At 40.9% G+C, this 12,733-nt stretch overlaps 1 protein-coding gene across 4 annotated transcripts in view; it reads left to right on the top strand.

Annotated features, from left to right (window-relative positions):
* ARHGAP24 (Rho GTPase activating protein 24) overlaps positions 1 to 12,733 on the top strand; it is a 352,414-nt gene that overhangs the window by 4,706 nt on the left and 334,975 nt on the right. The window contains exon 1 of one of the 4 annotated variants that reach the window (XM_084625624.1): positions 8,383 to 8,694. The exons of 2 other annotated variants lie outside the window; for them this stretch is intronic. In XM_084625624.1, coding sequence (XP_084481750.1) covers positions 8,589 to 8,694 — 106 coding nt within the window. In that variant the 5' untranslated portion in view covers positions 8,383 to 8,588. Of the gene's footprint in view, positions 1 to 8,382; positions 8,695 to 12,733 lie in introns of those variants that run through there. One more of the 4 variants, XM_084625622.1, reaches the window with a different exon arrangement.

The raw sequence follows: 12,733 nt of genomic DNA on the forward strand, positions 1-12,733 counted from the left end.
GGGGTTATGTGGCTCCGGATGCTGCCCCTCTCTGCAAGCACCACTCCCACAGCTCCCATTGGCCACATCTCCCCATTCCCAGCCAATGGGAGCTGCAGTAGCGGTGCTTACAGGTGGGAGCAGTGCACAGAGGAGACCCCCCAGCCCCCGGGGCTGCAGGACAGACGTCCTGTGCCACCAGAGATCGCGATCAACTGGGAGATTCTCTAGGATCGACCAGTCAATCACGATTGAGTGGTTGGTGACCACTGTTATAGACTGTGATCAAGTCACCTTTTCTTTGGTAAGCTGAATAGATTGAGCTTCGTGACTCTTTCAGTCTAAGGCCTGTTTTCCAATCCTGGAATGATTCTCATGGCTCTTCCCTGAAAGAACTGCTTGAAGTATTCCAATAGCAGTCGCACCAAATACGGAATGGTAATCAATGTAACCTCCTTACTCCAACTGGAGATTTTCATTTATACATCCAAGGATCAGATTAACCTCTTTGGCCACAACATTGCACAGAGAGGTCATGTTCAACTAATGATCCACCCAGACCTCCAAATCTTTTTTAGTGTCAGTGCTTCCTAGGCCAAATATGGCATGGATTTGTGGTTCACAGATGTAGGATTTTATTTGGCTTTACTAAAGTGTACAATGTTTGGTTGGCCCAGGTCAGTAAGGGATTCATTTTGCTCTGTATTGGTGAGCTGTTCTCCTCATCATTTCCCACTCCCTCAATCTTTGTGTCAGCTGCAAATTTGATCAGTAATGATTTTTTCCCCCCCTCCAGGTCATTGATAAAAATATTAAATAGTGTAGAGCCAAGAATCAACCTCTGCGGGAGCCCACTAGAATCACCCTGTTCAATGATGATTCCACATTTACAATTACATTTTGAGTCCTACAAAATCAACAATATGTCACACATTAAATGGTATCATTCTAGTTTCTTAATCAAAATGTTGTATTGTATCAAGTCAAATGCCTTACACAAGTTTAAGTATATTACTTCAACACTGTTACCTTTTATCGATGAATCTGTAATCTCATCAAAATAAATATCTTGTTAGTTTGACAGGGCCTTATATACTCCATGGCATAATAGGACTAAATTCCACAACAGTGGCAAAAAATTTCTATGGCAACATTCATTTATTCTCTTGTCATGAAGTACCCTTCATGCCTCCTTTCTTAGCCCCATACAGTTATGGGTCATAGCTGACCAATTTAATTGGCATAACCTTCGGCTGAATATTTTTGATGGTGATAATTTTCAAGGCTGAACTGCTTTTTCTTCCATGCTGCCCAACTCAGTGGGACTTGGTTCCTGTAGCTCAGAACCAGGTAAGGGGATGTATCAGCAGCTCATCTCCCTGGCTATCTGGGCCTCAGATGCTGCACTGTTCTCTGGGTTTCTCAGCATCCTTCTTTTGAGTTCCCTCAGTTCATGGCTGCCTGCTGCAGGCCAGTGCTGGCTCTTTCACCCCTGGCAGCATAGCTGTGTGGAATCGTGCAGGGTACATGCACTCTAATCAAAGTGACTTCTGCTTTTGGGAAAACTGAGGAGCAAAAGTCAAAGGCAGGTAGGTTCTGGTAGGCAGGGAACCAAAACAAATGTAAAATGATGAACTCTGGAGCACATATGTGTGTGTTCTGGGGCATCCTGGAAATTGCCAAATTGTGCAGTAACAGAACTGCAGAATTTACAGGGCTCTGAGTGAGACACATCAGGCAGTTTACTGCTCTCAAAGCTATTGTTTCAGGCCCGCCGCAGAGATCACTACATCAGTTTGCATTCTGCATTTCCAAGATTATCTCCCCAATCATAAGGGCTAGAAATACATATATTCTAAAAAAGCTGAGATTCTGGAGCATTAATTCTTCAGCAAGGGGTGAATTCCTTGGCACTTGCCACAGCTTTGGAATTGTGGAATATATGAAATCCTGCACGTAGGTCACTGAGCAGCCATCAGATAGTAAAGATAAATCAGTACAACATGGGTGTTGTATGTGGAAACATGGATGCCACAACTGTGCTTCCTTTAGTTCCCCTAATGCTTTTTCAAAACTTGACATCAGTGGACTGCCCCCAGCATCTCCAGAACAGGGAGCATTGTATTGATAGGGAAGCGTGACCAGTCAAACACCAGAATGCTTTTGGAGCATGTATAAAAACAAATAAAATTCACCCCGGCATGTGGTGGTGCTGACAAAAAGGCCAAAATAGTAGTATTTTTTTTTCCTTTAAAACGTCTACGGAGATGGCAGCTTATTTTCTGACTTGCTGGGAGAGAGACCCTGACCACTACCTAGCTCCATCCAGGTCTCTCCCTGACTGTGACTTTTAAATCTCTCTCTACGTGACCCAGCTTGCCCCACTCCCCTGATTCTGAGGGGCAAGGGGGCTGACTGGACCCAGAAGGAGTCAGGATGTTCCCTCACCTGGGAGAGAAGAGGGCAGCCCCAGCCCACCCTATTCACTATGGCCTAATCTTGGGCCCTAAACCCAGCATTCTGGGTTTTCCCTTAACTGTCTTGCTGAAACCATTTCTTCTCCCTCAGTTACCACATCCCCAGTCCTATGCAGGTCTTACGGGAAACCTAAAACAGAGTAGAATGGGCCTGAAAGTTGTTGGTTGTCAGTACATCCTGACTAAGGGAGGGTAAAGCAGTATACGTACTCTAATACATATTCTGTGTGTTTCCAGCCAAATGCTAAAGGATCTTCAGGCAATCTACAAATATACACAATATATTGCTGCTCTTGTACAGGAGAAGAATTTAGAGATGAACCCTGCAGCGACAAAGGGCTGGATTCTAATTGAACTAGAACTTCTTACTGCACAGCTGGTGTTCAGCCAACAGTAATATGACCTAAAAAGATAAGCTCTTCTATGTCCTATGTGTGGGACATCAGCTAGCATAAGAGCCTGCTGCTTGCTTACAGCTAGCAAAGCTTGTCCTCTTAGGTCAGGTGATACAAACGTGCTTTTGGTGTTAAAGATTCCAGGCTCAGTCCCAACTAATGATCATAATGTGTTTGTATGTATGTGGTCATGGATTGTTTTATTAGTGTGTAGTGCCATAATCCCCACAGATATGAGTTTAGAAAAAGATTGAAATGTGTGGTCCACCCGGAGCAGTGGAAAGCCGGCCTGGCCCTGTGGAATGTAACCCATGCTTGGTGTGGTCATATGTCCCCCTCTAATGGCGCCTAGATCAGCCAGAGATTGATGAGCCTGTAACAGCCTTGGCTACTAGACACATGTCTTTTAGCTCATGTGGTAGAGGCTCATGCATTAAACTCCAAAGGTCCCAGGTTTTATCCAGGCTGCCGCCGACCAAGATCTGTTGGCAGTGGAAGCAAGCCTAAGGCTGGCTTATAGAAGCAGTGGAAAGCAAGCCTCAGTCTGGCTTAAGTGGCTGTGCTATATTCACCTTCACAGCCTGTAGCATAGAGGACATGGTGGTGGAAAGAGGTTGTGACTAGAGCACCTCTCTTCTCGAGTGATCCCAGTTGCTGGAATGCCACTTTGGAGGGCCACTGCAGCCAGATGTTATTTAAATCAGCCGAAGGCTATTCTAAGTTGCTTGAAATGCCATATCACCTAAAGAACGGAAAATGGCATAAAGATGGAAAAATGTAACCTCCTCTTTGCCTCCTTTTCTTCAAGTTCTGCAGTGAATGCAGTTTAGCTGGACCTGAGGATGGGGCCCTATATTTCTAATTCGCGCACTGGATGAGGGTTAATTTATTTTGTTTAAAAAAAAATTCAGAAAATTGGTAAATTAAAAAAATCCTCCAACCGTTAGAGCTTTGCATGTCATGATACTACCAGGATCTTGTTAGGACTATCATGATGTGTATTTAGGACTGGCTATTTTAATTTAGTTAATTATTGTTGTAAGGTGTTGCTAGTCATATCTACCTGAACTACTTGGTCTATGACCAAGAGATAAAAATTTTACTTATTGGTGAATAGCCCAGGACAGGATAAAACAAACTTCTAAAACTTCCTGTTTGAACACACTGTAAACTTGCATTGCTATGACAAATATGTGAATGCTGGAGTAACTAAGAGTTAAATGACAGCTTATGAATATTTTTTTAATTGATATGTTGATTGATATTGACTGCAGCACCGCTTAATGATCAGAGTATTGTTTTGGAAGGTGTGCTGTGTAATATGTGTTTGTGTGTGAGTGAGAAAATTAAGCCTTTACCTCTTCTCAGAGAACAAGATCAAAATCATGTCTTGCATGCATGGATAGTCACTGGGGTTATCCGCCGTAAAGTGGTTTTAAAAACACAAAACAAAAAATCTGCACAGTGGAAAGAAACCTTGTTACTGTCAGTTTGTAATATTTGTGCAGCTGTTTCCACAGCTCTGTCTTAACTCTCACTCTCAGCCCCCAGAAACAAGTAAATGGATGGCTTTGGAGGGTGGAGGGGAAGGCATTTCTTTGCAGGGCCTGACTGGAGCAGACTCAGGAGAAACAAGCTATGCCTTATAGTCAATGAATTATAAAATACAAAGTTAAATAAGAATTCATAGCACAGTTTTTAATACTTGCAACTTTTTAAGTCTGGGTTTGCTTTGTCTTGAGCAGGAATAAATGAGATTCTGGCAAAACACAGGACAAAGAGATACTATAAAAATGGGTGCCTGGCTTTAAAGTGTGGTTATAATCATTGTGAATTTTTAAGAATGATCTCGTTGGATTCCATGCCTATTCTACCTCAATGACTTCTAGGTCAAATTTTCTGAGTTTAAAAAGTAATGGAAAAAGTCCAACCCTACAAACTCAATCAGACGTCAAACTGAGTTCTTTCTGGCTTATGTAACGTGGCCAATAATAAGAGTCTGGACTACAAACATAGTAGCTAGGGCCCTGGTATGTGAGTAACTGGGTACATGGTTGGGATTTAATTTAATTTTTGATATATGAGGCAGAATGGAATCTAGCTTGTTCTGTCATAACTTCATCTGCATATCTTTTTTTCCTCAGTAAATACAGATATATAAAGCAAGCAAATATAACTCAGAAACACAGGGTACTGGTATGTTGGGAGGTGCTATTTTTATATAGTTATATTTCTGATATCTGCACTTCAAATTAATAATGTTAATATGATTTAATTTAGATTTAATTACACTGTTACTACGAGCTAAATTAGTAATTGCAGATTATTTATTGCAGTGTAAAATTGAGTCTTAAATGTTAGTTAGCACTGTACAAGTATGACAAGGGTCCTCCTTACAAAGTGCCTTTAACCAAGTTCAAGTATGAATTAAAAAGGGGTTCCAGCTAAAACAGCTTCTAGCATGACATGGCAATACCATACTAGAAGCAAATTTTAGAATTTGTTTCTAATATGTCTGTAAGAATATATAGTATTGCACTTCAAAAAATATTTGGTTTAATTTATCTTGCAATATCAGTATTGCCGGCACTGATGATTTTATTGCAACTTTTGTGACATTTGATATATTTCTCAAAGCCCCAGCACCTGGAGTTATGATACGTGAGAATCTCGGCTCTCTCGCTCTTTTTTAGCAATACATTACTAGTTGCTGTGGTTTTTAGAGGAAAGTTTGAAATCACGAACCCTAAAAGCACAAAACTCTTAAGGCGAAAGAAAGGAATCTAACATTTATGATTTTTTGTCCAGTCTCATGACTTTTGAATAGTTGTCTGACAGTACTGGAACTTGGTAAATGCCCCTATAGAATATGAAAAAGTGGACTATTGCAACTAGGTCATATTATATAAGGATCTGATCCTGCAAGGTTCGGAGTGCCACCAACTCTCATTTGTATCAGCTTGGAGTTAAAAATATGCACCTCCCAGGAGACCACAGCATCTGCAGAGTTGTTCCAGCTGGCTTCACCGTTCAGAAACACATGTCTGGTGATATATTTAAATCTTACATGTTTGTATACACTTAGATGTATGATAAGCTTTGTCAGGTGTCTTTCCTAAGGGATGTTAATGTGAGAACGGCAAGAAATTGAGAAATCATCATATATATAGTGCTCTTATTTTATTTCTATGCAAAATAAACTTAAGGTTAGAGTAAAGGGATATACAGTAAAAGCTGTGTTATCTGACACTTTCCCAACCGGAAATCTCTAGAAACTGGCATTTCTGATATCTCCCAATGCAAATCTTCAATAGGGTTGCCAGGTGTCCGGTTTTTGACCGGAATGTCTGGTCAAAAACGAACCCTGGCAGCTCCGGTTAGCACCGCTGACAGGGCCATTAAAAGTCCAGTTGGTGCAGGGCTGGCAGGCTCCCTACCTGGCTCCGCATTGCTCCCCAGAAGCAGTAGCGTGTCCCTGCTCCTAGGTGGAGGAATGGCCATGGGGGCTCCCTGCACTGCCCCCACCCCACCCCACGTACTGGCTCTACAGCTCTCATTGGCCGGGAACCACGGCCAATGAGAGCTGTGGGGGTGGCGCCTGCAGGCAGAGGTAGTGCACAGAGCTGTCTGGCCGGCCTTCTGCCTAGGAGCTGAGGAACATGTTGCCTGGATCCAGCACCCCAAAACCAATCCTGTGCCACCATCCCCTGTCCTGAATCCCCTTCTTCACCCAAACTCCCTCCCAGAGCTCATGCCCTGCACCCCTAAACCTGAGCCCCCTCCCGCACCCATTGGTAAGTATAACTCTGAGTTAACTGGAATTTTTGACTAACCAGCACCCCCCATTCCACCAACATGCTGGATAACAAAGCTTTTACTGTAAATGGGTAATATCCTTCCCCCACTCTTGGCATATGCTGTGCACGATGGATATTGCCCAGACTGATACCACCACATTCCTGGGGTTCACTTTTGAAATCCATGGATATATGTAAAACCAAGTGATCTTTATTATGTATTTTTAATTAACTAACTAAATGTTAGGGCAGGACTGTGTTTACAAACATGGGCCCTAATCTTACAGCTGACTTTGCAAATCTGCCAGAGCCAGATGTAGAGAGGCAATCCAACCCCAAATGAGTAGGTTAGGAGCATTTGATATGTATAAATAGAGGAGGCAGAATTTAATTTTTATTTTTTATATAATTTCAATGGATAACAGATATTTTAAAGAATTTTTTCAGTTTTAAATTTTCAAGTTCCATGAAATTATGGGAGGGGTCAGGTAATTATTTAATCACAGATGCTGAGATTCAAAAAGTTAAAGCTTCATAACCATTAAGATATAAATGGTCAACATCTCATGTCAAAATATGCTAAGTAAATATCCTTAAATCAAACTCTGAACTCTCAAGCGGCATTTTTCTTTCTTTGTCTACCTTTTTAAATGGAAATATTTTTTCGTCGGTGTTTGTGTACGGGGAAATCAACATTTACTGATAAAAATCTAACCTTTCCATGCCTACATATAAAGTGTTACCCAACATTGTCTTAAAAGAGAAGAAAAGATCCACACCAAATCCATATCTCTCACACAGATTAGATCAGTGGTTCTCAACCAGGGGTACACATACCACTGGGGGTTACGCAGGGGTCTTCCAGGGGGTACATCAACTCATCTAGATATTTGTCTAGTTTTACAACAGGCTACATAAAAGGCACTAGCAAAGTCAGTACCAACTAAACTTTCATACAGTGACTTGTTTATATAGCTCTGTATACTATACAGTGAAATGTAAATAGAATATTTATATTCCAAGTCATTTAAAAGTAAGCAATTTTTCTGTAATAGTGTGCTGTGACACTTTTGTATTTTTGTCTGATTTTGTAATCAAGTAGTTGTTAAGTGAGGTGAAACGTGGGATACGCAAGACAAATCAGACTCCTGAAAGGGGTACAGTAGTCTGGAAAGATTGAGAACCACTGCATTAGATCACTTTCTGTCTTTGGTAACTCTTTACAGTAATGAGCCAATCATTAATTTCTTTGACATTTCTGGTAATAACACTAATCCTGAAGAATTTACTGGCTATGAATGTGGCTGTCATAAACACTTATGCCGGATTCTCATAATAATTCAACTTTTAAGACAGACAACTTATTACAAAGAGCTATCACCTTCTATAACAATTCTTAACACTCTGCCCTTTGTAGTGGTTAGCATGGACCTTGTGTGGGAGAAACCAGTGTTAATCATTTTAAGCTTTGCATTTGTCAGACAAATCATTTTGTTAGATGTGAGGGGAATAAGCAGGGAGAACGAGGTGGGTGGCTGGTTGTGCAGGCTGTTGTGTGAATCTGAGAGCCAGACAGAGTTCTGTCAGTGCAGCACTTATATTACCTCACTGTTTGCTGTGGAGTCCTCCTTTGTTTAATATGTGGTGAATTCCCACATGTACTTCTCTCTCCCTTGTCCTCAGCCTGAGGACGCTGCTCACAGGGCTCAGAATGCCTCTCTGCTGACACCAGGAAAGGACCAGAGCAGCAAGTTGAATGTGCACCACATGGCACATATGGTCGAGACTATTTATCATGTAACAAGATTAAGCCTTCATGCAGCAGTGCCGTATAATGCAGACACACGCTGCTCCAGATACCTTTACCAGGCAATTTGAAAAGTGCAGAACATCAGTTCAGCAAAGGTGGTCTCTTCCTAACACTAAAAAGAGAATCCTAAATGCTTAGACTCCCTTCAGACATTTGCATGCTGTTTGATGGTGTCACTCCTGGGACGCTGCTTCTGATATCTTCATCTTCCAGAGTGAACAGGAAAGCTGTGAATCGTGAGTTTTGCTGTTTTTTATTCTTTTAGGGAGTGACAAAAAATACTACCCTAGCCACAAGGACATGTTAATTATGATTGTTGTTGTTTTATGTCTCTACCTGACTACATAGTAAAGATTTTATAGCTTCTTTAAGTGTCCATGAACTATTGGGAAATTAAAGGGAAATACCTGGTGGAAATACTCAGTTAATAATTTAATTTACAATCTGTGCTACGATACTGAATACCAAATGAATTCAGGACAATAAAACAATAAAGTAAAAGTCGTCAGGGGCATGGTGAAGCTGGTATAATGGGGTTATAAATATTGATTGTTACAGAAGAATTTCATAGGGAAGTCATTTGTGGTATTTCAGATTTTTATTTTGAATACACAGCAGACAGACCTTAATGAGACGATGCTCTTGTCAGTCAGGGATGGCAGGGAATAGATCTGGCTCCATGAAAGAGACTGATTCTCTAAAACCACTGGTTGACCAGCAATTTTTCAGCAAAATAATTAGGATTGCATTTGTGGACATAGAGAAAAGGAGTTTGAGGATCAATGGCAGCTAATTATTTCTCAAATGGCTAGGTCAAATTTTGCTTGCCTTGAGTTTGCTACAAGCTTTCTTCTGTCATTTAACTCTTCCATGAGACTCGCCACAAACCTCTCTTTATTATCTTTCTGACAGAATGGTCCTTAGAATACTGTGTTGGGAATATATATCTGTCTGTCTCTCTTCTGACAAGCTTAGCTTTGTGCTGCTTGACTTGTAGTCATTTCCAGATATCAGATCTTGATCTAGTTGAAAGGGGGAGTCCATTTGGAAGTATTTTGAAGGGCATTTTAAGCAACACAACTATCTGATCAGGAAGTAGGACATGGTGCAAATCCATGGAATGTTGTTAACCTATAAAATTCTGGAAAAAAATGTGAGTGCGCGTGCGCACACACACACACACTGTAGAAACTGTAGTTACCTTGGTAGTACAGTATTCGAAACATGGTTTTGAGGAACTAAATGCTACCTTCAGTTACAGCTGTGAAGCCCCACTGAAGTCATTGGGTTGCATAGGTATGACTAAGGGCAGAATTTTGGTCTTAAAAGAGTTTACTGGGGATGGATTTTTAGTTAGGATTTGGTGCATGGTATGAGGAAAATTTATCTGTATAATACTTTCTGTATAAAACTCTTCCTGTCTCTGAAAAACATGAGGTAACTGAAATATCCCCAAATGAGGCATATTTAGTATTTAGTCAGATTTGCTTGTGGAAAGCCATAGCTTGCCTTATTACGCAGAGATTTGCTTCATCCTCTTTGAGGAAAAAGTTGAGTATTTTCTTTTCAAACGCAGATCTGATACTTAGTGATTTGTCGTTGGGTGTATATTGTAGATCGGCAAGCCACTTTTTTATTTCCTTTGTCCTGTCCTTTTAAAAGTAGACCTCTAAACTGAGTACACTGTCAGAAGTCTTATTGTTGATTTGTATTGTGATTGCTCCTAGAGGTCCCAGTCTGGGGTCAGGTCTCATTTGTACTAGGTGCTCTATACACGTCTTATTAAATGTAATCTTGAACTAAAAAAACAAAAGCTATAATACACAGTTTAAATGTGTACTTTTCCGTAGTGGACAGTCTTTTCCTCTCAGGTTACTGGACTTTTTGAAGTTCTAGTTCTTTAACAACTAGCACGGTACACACTTCCTCTGCATTCCAATCTTTAACAATAAGAAAAAAGAGCTTTTTTATTCTATTTCATTTCAATTCTGTGTCAAATAAAACCTGAGATGAAAAGGCAAATGGAGTAACAAAACTGATTTATCTAATAGATTTTCACTCTTTTCCTCCCCCCTGGCTTTTACTAACGATATGTATGGGTTCCTCTGCTGCAAAGAGAGGGGGAAGGGGGGAAGGAGCAGTAGCCAAGTGTTCTGTCAAAGAAATATCCAAACTACACAACCATGCACTGCCAGAGAGAACCCTTCAGGTCCGGTTTGAAGCACACTATTGAGAGAGTGTAGGTAAAGCTCGCACTGTAGCTGCCCATACTATTTTCTCTATATCAGGCTGAGAACGTCAGTCATGAGGGTTATTAATGTGGCATTTACCTACTTAAAAGCTTGGAGATAAGAAGTGGCCAAGGTACCCTGGGAGTTCTTTTCTTTGACAATATACAAAAGCCCTAAGGTATAATGTACTCTTTATATGGCAACCTGCAGCAAACAGGCAGCTTCCATCTGAAGATAATACAAAGATATTTTGGACATGAGTTGATGGTTGCCAGGTTTTATACTTTTATATCCCCAGCTGGTGCTAATGTACATCAGTATTGTTCCAAGTACATTCTGCTGTTCCATCTTTCCATGCTAAGATAATCAATTTACTTTAATCCCTCTCAGTACCAGATACCCTCAGTCTTTGATCTCTCTCTTTGTTAGTGAATTATGCAATCCTCTCTAAGTTGTGAAAGACAATAGTATTTGTCTGCTCACAAGATGCAGTCACTTTTTTATGTATTTGCATTTGTAGATACTCTCATGAATTAGTAGCATTATAGGCTCAGCTGATTTATGACAGCATAGCATTCTTAATCTTGACTCATGATTTATTGTGTAATGTAACTGAGATCTGGGATCCTTGTATCGTTGTTCTTTTGGAAAAATTATCTTAGAGTGGCTTAGTTATAGTCAGTATGAGTCAGTTAAAAACATGTGCTAAACAAAATGGAAAAGCAAGTGTAAAAATGGGAATAGAAGTACTCTTCGCGTATATTGAGTCAACTTCACCTACTTTGCCCTTTTTTCTGTCAAGGGGAAGGTGTTATGTGTAAAGATGAGACGCAGGCTTTGGGGCCTTGGTTTGATCTCACCATTGACTTCAGTAAAACTACTCTTGATTTACAAGGGTCTAAGTGAGCTCAGAATTGTATCTTTTGTTAGAACTCAGGAATGCAAGCCAAAATCTCCTGAATTCAAACAGTCCCAATGTGGTGTTCAGCCAAGTCACTTTTCACCTCGCTTAGTTACCCCATCTGGAAAAATTAAGGTAACTATCTAACAATGGTGGCACAAGGATTCAAGCTGAAAAAACAGAATGCATGCTAAATAAATCTGATATATGAGGCAGCTATGCACATTAACCCCAGCTATCTGAAATGAGAAAAATAGGTGAAGCTGACAGTGCCATCTATTCTTAGGGTTGCTTGACAATTCCCATGATAAGATTTTGTTTCCAGTTGCTTGTAAGAGTCCCAAACCTTAATTGTTCAGGCTGAAATTTTTCATGCTGCATGTCTGCCTCTGGCTGAACATTTTTGGGAACTTTCAGCTAAAATGGTTCAGCTGTTTACAAGAAAGGAACTAGAGAAAATATATTGCTTTGCCCATTTAAAAGGTTCTTCTGCTTCATTGAGAAATGATAGCACCTCCATGCTTTGGAGCAGGTACTTCGAAATTTGGCAGTGGGCATCCTGGAGTCGGGGATGAGCTATTTTTCATGTCCACGAAAATTGCCCCAAACTTGGCCAAGTTATATGCCTCTAAAAATATCCGTGTGCACATGCCCACGAGAGACTTTTGAGTTTGATTGCTAAATTCTCTGAAGTGTCCATCTGTACTCAACATGCTCCAGCCCAAGGCTGAAGGGCTGAACAGGATTTTTTCTATGATCTCTCCCCGCAGCTACTGTGATGCCAGCAAAGAGAGACTTTCTTGTGCACTCAATGCTCCTATTGCTGGACTCAGGCAGTGAAGAGAAGGTGGAGGAAGAAACTTCTCTGGAGGGCAGAGAGGGGAGAAATTGGAGGGGGAGGAGGCAGAGAGGATTGTAGAAGCAGAGATGGCAGGAGCCAGGAGCAGAAGAGGATTGACGATAGGATGATTGGATAGCAGCAGAAGTGGACAGGGACCAGGCTTGGGGCACAGGCGCATAAAGGTTTACAACCACTAAATAATACTCCCCAGATAGAATTGAGCCCAGCAGTCCTCTGTATCCACATTCCTCCACAGTCAGAAAATAGCTGTTACTCCTTGCTAGTGGATTATGTCACCCCCC

Source organism: Lepidochelys olivacea (assembly GCF_965140295.1).
Source record: "Lepidochelys olivacea isolate rLepOli2 genome assembly, chromosome: 4".
NCBI classification, from domain to species: domain Eukaryota; kingdom Metazoa; phylum Chordata; order Testudines; family Cheloniidae; genus Lepidochelys; species Lepidochelys olivacea.